The 18,283-nt window shown below is 39.8% G+C and overlaps 1 protein-coding gene across 1 annotated transcript in view; it reads left to right on the plus strand.

Moving 5' to 3' along the window:
• The window catches only part of LOC103271570 (adenylate kinase 9-like), a 77,638-nt gene extending 59,567 nt beyond the window's left edge, over positions 1–18,071 (plus strand). The window contains exons 20-25 of the mRNA XM_008069038.2: positions 4,395–4,471; positions 8,789–8,950; positions 16,479–16,532; positions 16,827–16,880; positions 17,331–17,531; positions 17,830–18,071. Of these exons, the coding sequence (XP_008067229.1) occupies positions 4,395–4,471; positions 8,789–8,950; positions 16,479–16,532; positions 16,827–16,880; positions 17,331–17,531; positions 17,830–18,071 (790 nt within the window). The remainder of the gene's footprint in view (positions 1–4,394; positions 4,472–8,788; positions 8,951–16,478; positions 16,533–16,826; positions 16,881–17,330; positions 17,532–17,829) is intronic.
• Positions 18,072–18,283: the final 212 nt, after the last annotated feature.

The raw sequence follows: 18,283 nt of genomic DNA on the forward strand, positions 1-18,283 counted from the left end.
TCCAACTCAAAAGAAAAAAAAAAAAAAAGAAACCGTTTCTTTGCTCATTCATAAGAACTAATTCCTCATTCATTCATATTTTATTATGAGATTGCAGTCATTTAGTCACATCTTCAGGCTCTACTTGTAAGTCTAGTTCTTTTGCTATGTCCACCACATCTGCAGGGACTTCCTCCCCTGAAGTCTCAAACCCCCCGCAAAGTTATCCATGAGGGTAGGAATCAACTTATCCCAAATTCTGTTAATGTTGACATTTTGACATCCTTTCCTAAATCGTGAGCGTTCTTAATGGCATCTGGAATGGCTAATCCTTTTCAGAAGGTCTTCAGCTTAACTCACCCAGATCCATCACAGGAACTACTATCTATGGCAACTAGAGTCTTATGAAATGTGTTTTTCAAATACTAAGACTTGTAGCTGAAATTACTTTCTGATTCATACAGTATGGATATGATGTTAACAGGCATGAAAACAACATTAATCTCCTTGCACACATCCATCAGATCTTCTGGGTGACTAGCATTGTCAGTGAGCAGTAATATTTTGAAAAAAAATTTTTTTTTTCTGAGCAGTAGGTCTCAACAGCAGACTTAAAATGTTCAGTAAACCATGCTGTAAAAAAACTGTGCAGTCTTCCAGTCTTGGTTGCTCCATTGATAGAGTATAGATGGAATAGATTTAGCATACTTCTTAAGAGACCCAAGATTTCTGGAATGGTAATTGAGCATTGGCTTCAACTTCAGGTGACTAGCTGCATAAGCCCCTAACAAGAAAATCAGCCTTTGATGCTTCAAAGTCAGATATTTACTTCTCTCTAGCTATGAAAGTCCTAGATGGTATCTTCTTGCAATAGTAGGCTGTTTCGTATACTTTGAAAAATATGCTGTTTATTATATAGCCTTTATCAACGATCCCAGCTAGATCTTCTGGAGAACTTACTGCAGCTTCTTCATCAGCACTTGCTGCTTTACCTTGCATGTTTATGTCACGGAGATGGCTTCTTTCCTTAAACTTCATGAACCTCTGAGAGCTTTAAACTTATCTTCTGCAGCTTCCTCACCTCTCTCAGCCTTCACAGAATTGAAGAGAGAGAGAGTTGGGACCTTCCTCTGGATTAGGCTTTGGCTAAAGGAATGTTCTAGTTTAATCTTCTGTCCAGACCACTCAAACTTCCTCCTTATCAACACTGTCTGTTTCAATTTTGCATCCTTAGTGTGCTTCCTGGAGTACTTTTAATTTCCTTCAAGAACTTTTCATTGACATTCACAATGAATGTCAATGGCTGTCTGGAATGAGAGGGCTAGCTTTTGGTCTATCTTGGCCTTTGATATACCTTCCTCCCTAAGCATAATTAATTCTAGCTTTTGATTTAAAGTGAGAGACAAGCAACTCTTCCTTTCATTTGAACACTTAAAGGCCATTGTAGAGTTATTAATGGGCCTCTTTTCAATATTGCTGTTTCTCAGGGAATAGGGAGGTCTGAGGAGAGGAAGAGAAATGAGGAAATGACTGGTTCATGGAGCAGTCAGAACACACATGTATCAGTGAAGCCAGCCATCTTATATGGGTACAGTTTATGGCAACCCAGACAAGGACAATAGTATTATAACATCAAAGATCATGAATCAGAGATCACCATAATGAATATAATAATGATGAAAAAGTCTGAAATATTGCTGGAATTACCAGAACGTGGCACAGAGACATGTGCCACGCTGTTGAAAAAATAGTACCGATGAACTACTTGCTCAATGCAGGGTTGCCACAAACCTTTAATTGGTTTAAAAAAAAAAAGCAGTATCTGTCAAGTGCAATAAAGTGAAATATGCCTGTTTACACCAATCAAAATGGGAAAGAAATCGAGAAACAGTATTCAGGAGTCTCAGAGGTCTGAGTCATGAACAAAGAGAACTTGAATTGCACCAAGACTTCAGGTGGGAACACAGGACTTGGAACACAATGAGAATACCTGCTACCAATAGGAAGTAGACCTGTTGGGTAAAGAGGTAGAGAGATGTCTTCTGGAGAGAATATATGCAACTAGCTTTCAAAGAATGGGAAAATGGACACAAAGAACGTGACTACGAGAAAATGACAGGTCTGAGGAAAGCATGGCTCCAGCCTATGCTGCTGATATGAATGGACTCGTCTTTACCTAACTAGTCCCTGTTGGTGAATATGCAATATCGCATTTGTTGTTATTTTTTAAAGATGCAGTTAACATTCTTTTTTTTTTTCTTTTCTCTTCCTTTTTTTTTTTTTTTTGAGTCAGTCTCACTCTGTCGCTGAGGTTGGAGTACAGTGACATAATCCCAGCTCACCGCAGCCTCAATTTCCTGACCTCAAGCTATCTTCCTACTTAGCCTCCTGAGTAATTGGAACTACAGGCACATGCCACCAGGCTAGATTTTTTTTTTTTTTTTGTAGAGACAAGGTCTCGCTATGTTGCCTAGGCTGAACATTCTAATATATGTTTCTTTGTGCAGTAGAATGAATGCCTGTTTCTGAGGGCTAAATTCCTAGACATAAAATTTCTAGGTCAAAGGTATATTTATTTCAATTTTTAATAAATATTGTCTTTCTCCATCATTTTTTTTTTTTTTAAGTTGGAGTCTCACTCTGTCGCCCAGACTGGAGTGCAGTGGCCACTCCCGGCCACTGCAGCCTCGACCTGCTGGGCTCCGGCGATCCTTCCGCCTCAGCCTTCCGAGTAGCCGAAATTACAGGCACGTGCTACCACGCCCGGCTGATTTTTTGATTTATTGTAGAGATGAGGTCTCGCTGCCCAGGCGGGTCTCGAACCCGCGGGCTCTGGCAATCCACTCACCTCAGCCTCCCAAAGGCACGGGATTACAGACTGAGCTACCGAGCCCGGCTCTCCCTCATTTTATTGACTTTTCCTTTACTTCCTTCACCTTTGTTAAGGTAAGTTTGGTGCTTCAACTCTCAGGAAACCAGATTCCCTCAAGATATTTAAGTTTCCATATTTCAAATCTCTTTAAATTTTATCATTACTGTGCTAAGAAAAAAATATTACATTTTTTAAATTATAAAGATAAATTTACAAATCTTCTACTTATTCAATAAATAAAATTTAAATACAAAAAAAGCTAAAGAAAATGTTAAACTCTCATATGCCATCATCCAGAGATAATTACTGTTGACAATTTGATAGGTTTTCTTTTAATCCTCACTTGTACACATTTTAAATTCAAAATTAGAAGCATATTGTACATATAGCTTTATATTAAACTTTTTCATGTAACATTAAATTGTGAACACATTTTCCCCTTAATCTTTCTATTTGCATTTTCAACATAGAGTTAGGTCATCATTTATGAATTCTCACAGGTTTCCTAATTAATAGCCAAAGTTTTTTTGGTTTCATTTTGTTTTTTTTAAACTTTAAAGATTTGGGTACAATTCAGGGTTAGGTTGTAAGGTAAACGAAACCAGACCAGGTGAAACGGCAACAAAAGGAGCCAAGAAAAATTTATTAGCGCAATCCCAGGCAAGGTTCACTGGTCCATGTAGCTGTGGGCTGGAGAAGTTGCGCCCAGCAAGATGGGCGACAGGTTTATAAAGGGCACACTGAGAAAACTGTGAGGGGGTCAGGGAGAGCAATCACTGGTTGGGACAGCTGTCACGTCTGCTGGTGACTGGCTGAACGGGGTTGCTAGAGTCGCTGTAACAGGTACTGGCTGGCTTTACAGCTAAAGTCTTAGTTCTAGTTACTCATTTTTGCTGGCTCACTCTCGCCCATTATTCTCCTGGTCCGGGTTGGAGCCATCTTATTGAGGCCTGCCCCACCCTCCGGTACCTCCAAACTTACATAGGTAATATAGCCAACGTGTTTTAAAGAATAACATTCCAGTCCTTCTTACCAAAAAACAAAACCAAAAAACAGAAAAATCAACATAAGTAATTTAAAAATTTATGCTGTTAACTTTTACAGTATATAGGCTAGGGTGTGATGGCTCATGCCAGTAATCCTAGCACTTGGGGAAGCTAAACCGGGAGGATCATTTGAGCCCAGGAGCTTGAGACCAACCTAGGCAACATAGCAAGATTTCATCTCTCCAAAAATAAAATTTTCAAAATTGATCTGGGTATGGTGGTGCCTGCCTGTAGTCCCAGCTACTCCAGAGGCCGAGACGGAAGGATCGTCTGAGCTCAGGAGGTCGAGGCTGTGGTGAGCCGTGATCATGCCACTGCACTCCAGCCTGGGTGACAGAGTGAGACCCCCCCAACTCAAAAAATAAAATGAAATAGAAACTATAATAAATATTGTAAACAATGTACTCTTTATTTTTACCATGCTAAGCATTTAATCTATAATTTGTGAGATGTCTGAATTTCCAAAGATACTTAAATTTTGAACCTTTTCATTTCAGAAAAGCCGCAGAAGAGGCATTGAGACAAGAAGAAGAAAATAAAAGACGGCTGGAAGCTATGGACGTGAAAAGAAAAGGCAAACACAGATTAATATGAATAACGATGTGTCACTGCGTTGTTCCTGCAAGCAATTGCAGTATTTCAAGTGAATTGTAGATGGGGTGACCACATGCCCAATTTTTCCATGACAGCCTAGTTTTATGCCTGTGATCTTGAAGTCTTTATAGTTCCCCTTTTAATCTCAAAGGGTTCTAATTCAGATATTAAACTATATGGTCACTGGAGTAATGGGTTTGTAGGAAAAAGTCTCTTGACACAGATACCTACACGTCTGTTGAAGGATCCTACAAGAGTTGAAAAAAGAGCCTAATTCTTACTCCACACCCATTGTTCCTGCACTGAAACTTCCATCTCCATTATAGAAGAATTCACTCTCACAGTTTCTTTCAAGACTGGAAGTTTTGACCTGGGGTCTATGGATAAAAGTCAGGAGTCTGGGAACTTCATGGGAAACTAATTGTGAATTTATTGTCACTAGCTTTAACTGAAATTTAGTATTTCCTTTAACAGGTGATTAATGTAGGCAACACACCACAGTAGTATTAGCAATATCCTTACATTGTCATCAATAGAAATGAAAATATGACGGACTCAGTGGCCTGTAATCCCAGCATTTGGGGAGGCTGAGGAGAGAGGATTGCCTGAGCCCAGGGGTTCGAGACCAGCCTGGGCAACTTAGTGAGACCTCATCTCTACAATAAATAAAAAAAATTAGCCAGGCATGGTAGCACGCACCTGTGGTTCCAACTACTTGGAAGGTTGAAGTGGAAGGATTACCTGATTCCAGCAGGTGGAGGCTGTGGTGGCTGTGAGCGTGCCACGGCACTCCAGCCTAGGCGACAGAGTCAGACTCTGACTCAAAAAAGTATATATATATATATACTTTTATACATATACATATATATATACACACACACATATAATATGCATATATATACACATATATAATATATATATTTTAATATCACATTACGATTTTACATATCTTGTTTATACTTATCACTGTTCCAAAATTGTGGCAGTTATTAAACTATTTTTGTCCTATATTACATTAGTAAAGAGGTGCTTTTACTATAGCATACAATTTTTTAATACCTTGGTAACTGTACTTCAATGTAATTGGTTTCTTATGTATTTTAATTTATGGATCAAAGGCATTATTCTTAGAAAAGGCTCAAAGATTTCACTAGACTGCCAAGGGTCTATGGCTCAAAGAGCGCAGTGTGTCTGTTTCATTTTTCCACTGCTGTGCAACAAGTCACCCCAAAGCTTCATGGTATAAAACAGTCGCCAGTTTTATTACACATCGAGATCCAATGATTAAGTACACGAACTCTTCCTAGAAAAAGTGCTACGTACCTCATTGCTGAATACCACTATGGTCACCTTCAAAGTACTCCCCTTGGGAAGCTATGCACTGACACCAGCGCCTAGTCTACCCATCATCAAAGCAAATTTGGAGCTCTTTTTCAGGAATGGCCCTCAGAGCTGTCGTCATATTACCTTTGATGTCCTGAATGTCATCAAATATCTTTCTTCCAATATTTCCTTTAGCTTTTGGTAAAGAAAAAAGTCATTGGGGGCCAGATCAGGTGAGTAGAGAGGGTGTTCGAAGACAGTGATTTGTACAGTGCTGCCAATGTAAGCGCACAGTGACAAGTTCACGAACTTAATGGTCACACCTCAACAAATAACGACAGCTCTGATGGCTAGTCCAGAAAAAGAGTTCCAAAACTGCATTGATGGGTGGACTAGGCACTGGCATCGGTGCATAGTTTCCCAAGGAGAGTACTTCAAAGATGACTGTAGTGATAATTCAGCAGTGAAGTCTGTAGCACTTTTTCTAGGATGGCTCACGAATCTGATTGTCAACCTTGTACAAGTCTGTGGATCAGGACTTTGGGCAGTGCACAATGGGAACAGCTTATCTCTGCTCCTGGGCATCTCAGTTCTGGCTTGGAGTGATCTCCCTTAGAAGTGGATCCTCCTGCCCAGTCAAGCCTTCAGATTTCAGATGACTGCGGCCTCAAGCCATGTCTTCACTACAACTTCATGGGAAATTCAACCAGAACCATCCCGCTCAGTCACTCCCAAATTCCTGACCCACAGAAGCCGCAAGGCTAATAAGTGATTATGATTGTTTTAACCCCTACGTTTTGGAGTAGTTTATTATGAATCAGTAGGTAACTAATATAGCACGTAATTAACAAAATCCCAGACAGTTCAAGGATTATAGAATACTTTGTAATACATTCCCGACTTATATGGCACACATATTATTCATTAGGCCTCTAGAAAAAAAAGGATTCGAACTTTTTACATTTTTCTGCATTATTATATAATTTTTGTTTTTTGTTTAGAAACAGGGTCTCTCTCTGTCATCCAGACTTGAGTGCAGTGGTGTGATCATAGCTCACTGTAGCCTCAAATTCCTGAACTCAAGCAATCCTCCCACCTCATCCTCCCGAGTAACTGAAACTAGAGGTACACACCATGCCACCATGCCTGTTTTTTTTTGTTTGTTTGTTTGTTTTTTAAAGACAGAGTCTCAGTCTGTTGCTCAGGCTGGTCTTGGACTCCTGGCCTCAAGCTATCCTCCTGCCTTGGCCTCCCAAAGCACTAGAATTACAGATGTGAACCACTACAGTCTTAATTATTAGTTTTTTGTTTTAATAGAGACGCAATCTCTCTATGTTGCCCAGGCTATTCATGAACTCCTGGGTTCAAGCGATCCTCCTGCCTCAGCCTCCCAAAGTGCTGGGATTATAGGCATGAGCCACTATACCCAGTCCTTAAATTTTTATATTTATGTTTTATAATATACCTAATACAGATAAGAATACAACCCATAAATGGATAAGCATACACATTTTGGAGGTATATTATACATTTTTTACTGTAAAAAAATGCAGTTGAAAGAAATAACTTCATCCCAGGCCACAATAGGATTCAGCAAATGTTACTTCACCCTGTTGTGTAATACCATAAAATCTTCCACTCAGCACAGAAAGATTCACCTTCCGAGTTACATACTTGGAAGCCACATGCACTGTGGTCCTGGTATAAGGCAACCTCCTAATACTTTTCTCTGGGTTCTTAATCATCCAGATTTAGATGAAAATTCAGATACAACCAGATGTGGTGGCTCACGCCTGTAATCCCAGCACTTTGGGAGTCTGAAGTGAAAGGATTGCCTGAACCCACGGGTTCGATACAAGCCTGGGGAACTTGGCGAGACCCCATCTCTACAATAAATCAAAAAATTAGCCAGGCATGGTGGCGCATACCTGTGATTACAGCTACTTGGAAGACTAAAGTAGAAGGATCTCCTGAGTCCAGCAGGTGGAGGCTGCAGTGGCCATGAGTGTGCCACTGCACTCCAGCTGGGCGACAGAGTGAGAATCTGACTGGCGAAAAAAATTGAGATGCCAGAAGCATATCACACCTCTAGAAAATGGTTTTTGGAGGTACTCCCCGGGGGAAGAAATTCCCATAAGAGTCCAGAAAACAAGCTCATTTATTTTTTCATATCATCTTTGCAAAGAAAGGACTTTGTTTTTCATTTTCATAAGTATATTATGTCAATGTCATAAGTTTATAAAGGGGACTTGGGGAAATAAGTTTTGACACCTTTGTTCATGCCGTCTTCTTCCTAAAAGACTTGCATGTGTATATGCACTATAGTGTCATCAACCCCTCCATAAAGCTTGGAATTATTCTTTTGGAATTTAACATATGGATTTAACATATGGATTAACATATTACACCCTTTATTACTTTTAATTAGTTATAAGAAAACCAATCATTTTATATCTCTCGTCTAGCCTGGTACTACCCAATAGAAATATAAGGTAAGCTACATATGTAAATTGTCTATCAGTCACATAAATTACATTCAATTTTTCATACTAAATTTTTGAACTTCACTTTCACTGTATATTTTATATTCACAGCATACCTCAATAAGGACCTCATTTCACACGTCCAATTGCCACATGTGGCTGGCGGTTACCATATTGGACAGTGCAGACCTCACCATTCCCTTATTAAATGGACATTGGGCTGTTTCTAGGTCTTCACTGTTAGAATATTTGGAAGATTATCCTCTTCTGAATGAGCCCTTAGGCTGGTACAAACACACCATTCTGAGCAGACGACTATCATCCTTTTCCACTACATTCTAATAAATGCAATATACAGATAATTTATCCATTTTGCTCATTAAACCAGGAGGGCAGGGACTCTTCCTTATTCTTTGTTTTGGCTTTGACACTTACTGGCATTCAATAAATATTCATTGGTTTAAACCGAATGATTTCCTCATTTTCCCTAGCAGCCGAAGAGACTGATAATGAGACTGAAGAGGAGCTTGAAGGTGAGGAGGCTGAAGTTCACGAAGAGTCTGAGGCACCAGAGGTACCCAAGGAGACCAGAGGGTCATTATTGGCCGGCGGATACCAAACGAATGAGGTCCCTGATGCAGAACTTGAGTCAGGTGGGACTTTATTGAGGGCCAAGTCTTTGGTTCTAGTCGTGTGTGTGTGTGTGTGTGTGTGTGTGTGTGTGTGTGTGTATGTGTAAAATGGAAACTGACTGAGAATGGAGAGATGAGCCCTCAGAGAGCAGCATTCTGTCCACATCCCATGGTTTCGGGTGCGACAGGAAGGCAGTGTTCCCTCTGTCCCAGGACGGGCACTCAGGAGCCATAATATGTGGGATACATTGTTCAAAAAGCAGGAAAAAGGTGCCATTAAATGTATTCAAGTATAAAACTTTTTTTCTTTTTTCCATGTTGTGTGTCTGTCTGTCTGTCTGTCTCTCTCTCTCTCTCACACACACACACACACACACAGCTTGCCATGGTGTTTTTTGTTTGCTATTTAATGTCATTCTCAGTAAAGAAAATTTAAAATTGTAAATTATGAGCATAAATTTTACAGTTCATCTTTACGTTATGCAGTGCCATTTTAAAATCCTGATATAAAGAGCATTTAACTCGTGTGCAGAATCACGCAAATTACACAGTTCTTATTTCATGGCTTTTAAGTGTGTATGTCTTTCATTCTTATCAGAATATTACATTCGGGCCATTGCCTTGCTAAGCTATGGTGTGGCCATGTTTCCTGGCTTTGGCCCCCTCCCCTACCTTGAGGAGGTGACTCTCCTCTCTCTCTCTCTCTCTCTCTCTCTCTCTCTCTCTCTCTCTCTCTCTCTCTCTCAATAAACTATATGTTCTAATCTTAAAAAAAGAATATTACATTTGTTTTGCTGCACAAAACTAACTCAGCATTTTATTTAGCTTCTGAACATACACATTCTCTCCAGCACGTTCTATTTTTTGCTGACTGATTATTAAGGAAGGACCAAGAGGCAAAGAAGCTCTGGGCTGCCCCATCTTTTCCTTTTCTTCTATGCCCTGTCAGCAGAAGCAGTTGACTAACACAGGACAGTAACATCAACAAGAAAGGATGTGATGGGATTCCTTGGTCGTTTGTGCTTCTTTGAATGCTGTTGCTTACTGTCTGCATCAGAAGCAAGTTCTAGTTCAAAGGGGAAGCATGATCTCTCAGGGCTATCAGTGTGTCAGGGCTATCAGTGCATTTAGTTCAAAGGGGAAGCAGGCTGTCTCAGGGTCGATCCCCTCTGCCCACTCAGACATACTTAGTCCTACACATCACAGGTCCATTGGAGTTCTGTGCTCATGGTGGACGTTACTACAATGTCTGCCTCTGTCTCTGCACTGCAGACTTCTCTGTGTGTGTCTCTGTGGGTCTTCCTCCTCTTATGAGGAAACCAGTCGTTAGACTTAGGGCCCACCCTAAAGCCAGGACACTTTCATCTAAAGGTCCTTTATACTACTTGCATCTGCAAAGGCCTTATTTGCAAATAAGGTCACATTCACAGGCACTGGGAGGTCAGGACATAAACGTGTTTTTTTGGAGGGGACACAATTCAAGCCATTATAGGGAGTATAATTCTAAGAAAAGGAACAAAAACAGCAGATGTTTTTGATATATAAAGAGAGCACTCCTAATGCCTTCTGCATGGACAGTGTGTCTCTGAGACCAGTGGGTCTTAAGTGACTGGTAACAAACCAGTGTCATGGTCTGATCACATGATCTCAGGTAAAGCCTGACCTTATCATGCTGAATTGTCAGAACCTCCCTGGGCTGCCTGAAGTGGGCATGTACTGAACATTTTGCAAGTCCCTTCCTGCCACCCTAGTAGCCAGACATCTGACCAGATTTAAGCAGCAAACAATTAAAGGTTTACCCTCTGATAAACCTTGCAGCACTGGTGTTCAATGTTGTCAATTAAGAGATAATCATGTGTTTTAATTATCAAGCAACTAAGTGGCAGGGTTGACTTTTTAAATTAAGAAGCATTGACCAGGCATGGTGGCTGTAATCCCAGTGCTTTGAGATGAGGATTACCTGAACCTAGGAGTTTGAGACTAGCCTGGGCAATATAGTGAGATCTCATCTCTACAATAAATCAAAAAATCAGCCAGGCGTGGTGGCAAGTGCCTGTAGTTCCAGCTACTTGGAAGACTGAGGCATAAGGATCGCCTGAGCACAGCAGACCAAGGCTGCAATGAGTTGTGATCATGCCACTGCACTCCAGCCTGGATGACAGAGTAAGACTCAACAGAGTAAGACTCTGACTCAAAAAAAAAAAAAGCATAGCTGCTGACTTTGCTTTAAAGGAAGGGCCATTGCATCTGTAACCTCTGTGGCTACATTTGATGACAAATAACAGAAATGCCAATAATACTACCCTAAGGGATCTGTCTCATCTAAGAGTTTAGGACTGGCTTGGTAGCTTACAGATATAGGCAAAGTCCCAGGGAACTCCCTTCTTCCTATCTGCCCATCCTCACAATCAAAAGGTGGCAGCTGCCTCTCTGCATCGCAGGCTTGAAGAAGTGGAAATGGCAAAGCGTTAAGGGTACAGCTCTACCCTTGCAAGCTTTTACGTTTTATTTTAAATAAAACGTCCATAGAAATAGTCCATAGGGAAATAGTCCATAGGGACTTTCACCTACATTTCGTTGAGCAGAATTGTGTCACTGGCTACACCTATCCGTGGGGAATCTGGGAATTTGCTCTGACTTCATTGCCTGGATAGTAGAAGCCAAGGGAATAGTAGGATGAAAGGGGCCTGAGGGAGCCATCCTGCAATGTCTCCCACATTGTCTTTGCAAGGCTGCAGGTTGCAGCAATGCCTAGGGGCAAGTTCAAGGCTTTACTCGAAATAAGTGACAATCTGCTCCAATTCTTAAATAAATGCTCAGCTGAAACTTTAGAGTTTCACATAAAAGATAAGTAGGCTGGACATGGTGGCTCACACCTATAATTCCAGCATTTTGGGAAGCCAAGGCAGGGGAATTGCTTGAGCCCAGGAGTTCAAGACTAGCCTGGGCAACATAGTGAGACCTCATCTTTATTTAAAAAGGAAGAGAGAGAGAGAATTTTTTTTTCATGTATATGTGGTAGACCTGCCTAAGAATCACCTAGAGTTCTTAATAAATCACAGAACCTGAGTTCTGTGCAGGTTCTGGTTCCATAAATCTATGATGGAGTTTAGAATCTTTTAACGAACACTCCAGGTGGTTCTTACACATGCTAACGGTTGAACTACTACTGTGGGGGAAAATTTGCCTTAAAAAAGTCTTATCAATTAGCCCCTATATCATACAAAAAGCAGTTTACATTTGAGAAAAATCTGATCCTGAAAATATCAACTCTAGAATAACAGTTAGTTGCCCAGTATATCTATAGGTTGCAATGAATTAATCTACTGACTAAACTTTGGGCAACTTAAAATTTGGAAAATATCTGTCAAATACAGTAATCATAGTTCTGATATCACTGATGTTGAACTGAGTGTTTCAAAATCATTCAGACATCCATCCAGGTTTGATAGAATACATGCTAACTATAGGTAATGTCGATTTCATATAAATAGAAGCATGGTCGGGATCACCATGGTTCCACTAGCAAAAAGCAATAATATTTAACATTCTATGTATTTCCTTTTAGTTTTTCTTAACAAGGTGTTGTTTTTTTTTTAATGTAACTGTGATCTAACTAGATTTCAGCCTGAGAGAAAGTTTTCCTCTGTCGTATTTTTTTAAGTTCTGTGATAGAGTTATTCTTATAAACAATAACTATTTCAACTGAAATTATTTGTTCATAAACTTTCTCCAGATATCATTTTGAAAAGAGGTTCGACATCTCCACCTTGTTGAATGCCCACTGGTGTGGCCCTACTCCTGTCTAGTGCATTAGAACCGGGTGTGATTTCTGCAGCTTTATGGTATTAGGAATGTTAATAATTCCATTGGGATTTCTCTCAAATTCCTCAGTTTCTTCATTCTCAAGATTTTAATTTTGATATATCTTTTAGTCATCTGGCCTACATCTTTGAGTGACTTTTAAAGCATCTGTGGAGAAATATGAGGCCTGAATAGGTCAACAACAAATTATACTGAGGAAAGGGGCCTCACAGTGAAACTTGCAAATGTTGCAAGAAACGTGCTGACCACAGTAAAAGCTTGCTGACCCCTGTAAATGTTAGCAGTTAACCACTGTCACAAAAGCAGCTGGCCTTGTCTTAAGAAAGAGATTACCACAATCAACAGTCCAGCACAGCCCCTCTCCAGACTCCTTGTAGGGCACGTAGCCTCCCCCAGCACAGCCCTATAAAATTTCCCTCCAACCTTGAACAATCATCATAATTCTATAAGAAAAGGATTGGCAGTAGCAGGAAGCTGCCAGGAGGGGAGCGGGCAAGCGGGATTGGCAGTAATGGGAATCTGCCTGGGGAAGCGGGGTGCACACCTCATCAACAAGGGTACCTGCGCCACGAACATTTGTGTACCTAACCCTGAATTGTACCCCACATCTTTATAAAAAAATTAAAAGGAAAAAAAAAACTTCCCTCCAGTCCCTGCCTCTTAGTAGACAGCCTCTCCTTTGCTGGACTGCCCGTTTCTCCCTTGCAACATATCTCTGTATTCTGCCTGTAATAAATCTGCATTTCTTAATTCACAACTGTCATGGTAAATTATTTTACACCAGCCTCAGCTGGTCGTACCCATAACAGCATCCGGGTGGCATATTTTGTGTTTTTCTGCAAATCTATTGCTTTCACACATGAAAAAAAAAAAAAACTTAGATGTTATTAAGTTATTGTCACAACTTCACAATTTCTTTTCTCAAAATTCTGTATGTTGATGTTGCTGCATTGTCTTCTACACACAGGAAAGTCAGATGTTGCATCAATTATGTTCTTTTATTTTATATTTCTCACAGAGATGCTCAAAGAGTGTTTGGCAGTACTGTTATTTGTTAACACTTTGCTGAGATGTGAGGAATTTTCCCTGGATTTCATTGAGCTCCTTTCGTCTTCCTTCCACACTCTTTATCTAGCTCAAAATGGTTTTCTTTGATCATTGCTTCAGATAGGATCCCTTATTATTTTTGTTTAGATAACTACCGCTTCTCAGCTATTTTCACCTTTTCCCTGATCTTGTTCTTTTTCTCTGTATTCCCCAGAGATTTGTTTTCCTCCACATTGCTGGTTTATTTCTACTCTTTATTGCCTCTCTCCTAATGCATGTTTTAATTCTGCTGCTGCATTTTGGATTTCCTTGTGTTTTCCTGTTCCAGCTAGCTTTCTTGTATCTCTGCCTTTATTTTAGGTTGGTCTATCTTTATGCATCATGGTTCCTATTTCATAGACTCTGCGTCCTCTTGTGCTTCCTGAGTACGCCAAGCATATATCTTGTAAAACGTACTCCATTTTATGTAAGAAATTGCCTTTGGAAGCAAAGGCTTCCTCTGAATCTTTGGATGAATACTCCTTTTCTTCATTATAACATGTTTTCATTGGTTTTATTTTTGTGGTTATTGTGGAATGATCCTTGAATGAAGCAGAATGTATCCAAACTTTGCATTTACCAACAGGAGGGGGAGGTGGAGCATTTATAAGAACCCTTCCCCTCCCACTCACCCACACACATACACCTTTCACTTAAACTTCTCGCCTGGCACTTTCAGATACTGACCTGTTATGTCTGGTGTAGGTTATGTGTGTCACCCTAGGTCAACTTGTTCTATTTCATAAGTATTCATCTTGTATGGCTCTCCCAGACTGAAGCTAGAACTTCTTCATGCCCAACTACCGCAGTCTCTGATTAAGCCAGAGAAGCTAAGGCAGTGTAAAATTAGCTGTATATGCTCAATACCTCTCTGCTCTTTGTCATGGCTTATAATGCTCTTCTTAATTGAATAGCTTACAATTAAATGAATTGAGTATTAAATATGATAGATTCTGGTTGAAAGAGGGCCCAAGTATTATTTTAGCTACTTCAGAAGACTGTGTTCACATTGTTACAGAGATATATAAATATATATATATATTATTATATATTTGTCATCTCTCTCTATATATATATGTATAGAGAGAGATAGAGTCAGTCTATGCAAAACTCATATCTCAACACTAAATCCAGACTGTGGGGTGAGAGGATAGATAATTAGTCCTTCCCTCCCTAAAACCATCTATGCTGAATCTGTATGTGAAACTTATCTCACACTATCCAGGAAAATCATTTTCAATCTATAACGTCAAAAGTGAAATTAGGCTGGGTGCAGTTGCTCACACCTGTAATCCCAGCACTTTGGGAGGCAGAGGTGAAAGGATTGCCTGAGTCCAGGGATTTGAGATCAACCTGAGCAACTTGGTGAGACCTCATCTCTAAAATAAATTTAAAAATTAGCTGGGTACGGTGGCACGTGCTGTGGTTCCAGCTACTTGGAAGACTGAGGTGGAAGGATCACCTGAGTCCAGCAGGTTGAAGCTGCAGTGGCCGTGAGCATGCCACTGCACTCCAGCCTGAGCGACAGAGTGAGACACCTACTCAAAAAAAAAAAAAAAAAAAAGTGAAATTAGCTGGAATTCTCCTCAGTTTCTTCATGACTACACCCACAGCTGGGACTTTGCAATATCATCATCTCATGTTGCCACTTTGTGGTCTTCAGTGTATCTTCATGGGTATTTTAATGAGAAATTAAAATAAATATCAAGGCCAGTACAGTGGCTCATACCTGTAATCCCATCACTTTGGGAGGTGGAGTTGAGAAGATTGTCGCAGCCTGGGCAACTTGGTGAGGCCTTATCTCAGCAATAAATAAAAAATTAGCTGGCATGCACCTGTAGTTCTAGCTACTTAGAAGGTTGAGGTAGAAAGATCCCCCGAGCCCAGCAGGTCAGGGGTGCGGTGGCCATGAGCATGCCACTACACTCCAACCTACGGTGACAGAATGAGTCTCCAACTTAAAAAAAGAGAGAAAAAGAAATACCAGGCACTGCTAGTCATGCTACTAAAAGAAGTTTGAATAATATTTAATTGTGGTTATCAGCCAGAATTGTATGTACCATGTGTCAATTATTATTCTAGTCAATGTCCTTTTATGTTTTTAATAATAATCTTCATTTTTTGCCTTATATTGTTATATATTTTATGTCATACTTTACCTAAAAGAACTGTATTTTCTTTTTTCTTTGTACTTATTTTTTTTTTTTTTAATTTTTATTTTTAGAGATAGGATCTCTCTCTGTTGCCCTGGCTGAAGTACAGTGATGCGATCATAGCCCACTGCAACCTCGAATTCCTGGGCTCAGGCAATCCTCCCACCTCAGCCTTCCAAGAAGCTGGGACTACAGGCAGGCACCCTCGTGCCCTGACAATTTTTAAAAATTTTTTGTGAAGATGAGATCTCATTATGTTGCCCAGGCTGATCCCATATGCCTGGTCTCAAGCAATTCTCCCACTCAGCCTCCCAAAACTCTGGCATTGTGGGCATGAGCCACTATGCCCAGCCAAGAACTGTATTCTCTTTTAGACTTATCATATCCAACTTAAACTATGTTTGGAAATATTCTTTGTACCAAAGCTTTCATAAAGGAGTCATGTCTTAAAATTCGAACACTACCTATTAGATTTCTTTCTTAAGCATCTGAGCCTGTCAAAGGTACTACAGTTAAAACAGAAACCTCAGCCGGGCTCGGTGGCTCAGCCTGTAATCCCATGCCTTTGGGAGGCTGAGGTGAGTGGATTGCCTGAGCCCGCGGGTTCAAGACCCGCCTGGGCAGCAAGAACTCATCTCTAAAATAAATCAAAAAATCAGCCAGGCGTGGTAGCGCGTGCCTATAATTCCGGGCTACTCGGAAGGCTGAGGCAGAAGGATCGCCGGAGCCCAGCAGGTTGAGGCTGAGGCCGGGAGCGGCCACTGCACTCCAGTCTGGGCAACAGAGCGAGACTCCAACTCAAAAAACAAAAACAAAAACAAAAAACAAAACAGAGACCTCAAAAGGATCCAAAGAGGGCCTGGAAGCTGAAGAATTACCTGAAACAGGTTAGACTATAAAATAAAATAAGCAGTTAGTTCATAAAAGGCCCATCCCTTATTTTAAGCATACTATATGCTTCCTACTTATTTTTTAATGTTGTGTGTCAATTGATGTGCAGTATGTTTGTTTAACTCATTCCATAAAAGTAGGCCAAACCAAATTATATAACAATTTTCATCAAATTCTATTTAATACATCTTATTTACGGTTAAAGTTTCCATGTGAAACTCATATTAATTAACCAAATAATCAGGGTTTTCGTGATAAGTAATTATTTATAGCCAATGCAAGAACAAGGCATAATTATATAATATGCATTTATAAATGTATACCGTTGCATAGAATATTAAGTTTATTTCTTTAAAATATTTTTAAAATATTATAAAGTATGAATTACTTTAGCAGTATGGCTAAAGATATGATATTTAAACCCTCTTTTTTCTTTTATTCAGAAGTTATATTACCTGACTTTCCAGAAGACTCTTATCCTGATGTTCCTGAAATGGAGCCATTTAAAGAGAAGATTAATTCTTTTAGCGTCATCTGGAAACAGCTGGAAACAACACTTAATGAGGCTTTCATTCAGATTTTAAATTTGGAGATTGCTAACAGAACTCCAGAGGAACTACTTCAAAAAGTAGTTGAGACTATGGAAAGTAAGGGCTTTAACCAAAACATTTATAACCAAGAGCAAGTCGCGATATTAAAAGCATTTTAAAACTTTAAAGCCTTTCTTGATGGTTCATGAAGCAAAAACTCAGTACATCCAAGGATAATGTATAAAATACCAGCCAATCATTCCAAAAGGAATTTGTCAAGGCGTGTTTGTATACATACATATTTAGACTAAGAGATCAATAATATAATTAATTTTGCTAACCTTCAACTACTGTAACATGTTAATAGCCTTTTATTCTAAAAATATCTTCCCCGATGATTCCTTTTTGTTAACAGAACCTTTTCAGTATACTGCATTGGAATTAACTGTAGAAGATTATGATGAAGAAACAGAAGACTATCAGGCCGAGGCAGAAGTGGACGAGGAGCTTGACGAAGAGGAAGAGGAGGAGGAAGAGGCATGGTTCTTTTATTACTACTCATTCACATTTGGCAAGTCATTAAACATGTATACATCCAGAGTGGGAACCACCGCTTTTGGACCCCAAGTGAACACACAGGCATTCTCGATTTTATAAATAAACATTTTCACACACTTCTCCCCCTGCTCCAACTCACTTGGCCACCTGCCCCCCAAAAAACCAGGCCTCCTTGGACAGTATGAAAAAAGACAACCGTGAAAAAAATAGAAGGGAAATATTACAACCTTTTTTTTCATGGAAAAAGGTATAAAATTTAAAGACATACATATTTTCTAAATTTAACAGAAGTGAGTGTTTTTATGGAAAAT

Source organism: Carlito syrichta, unplaced genomic scaffold, assembly GCF_000164805.1.
Source record: "Carlito syrichta isolate Samal-C Ts95f unplaced genomic scaffold, Tarsius_syrichta-2.0.1 Scaffold311768, whole genome shotgun sequence".
Classification (NCBI taxonomy): domain Eukaryota; kingdom Metazoa; phylum Chordata; class Mammalia; order Primates; family Tarsiidae; genus Carlito; species Carlito syrichta.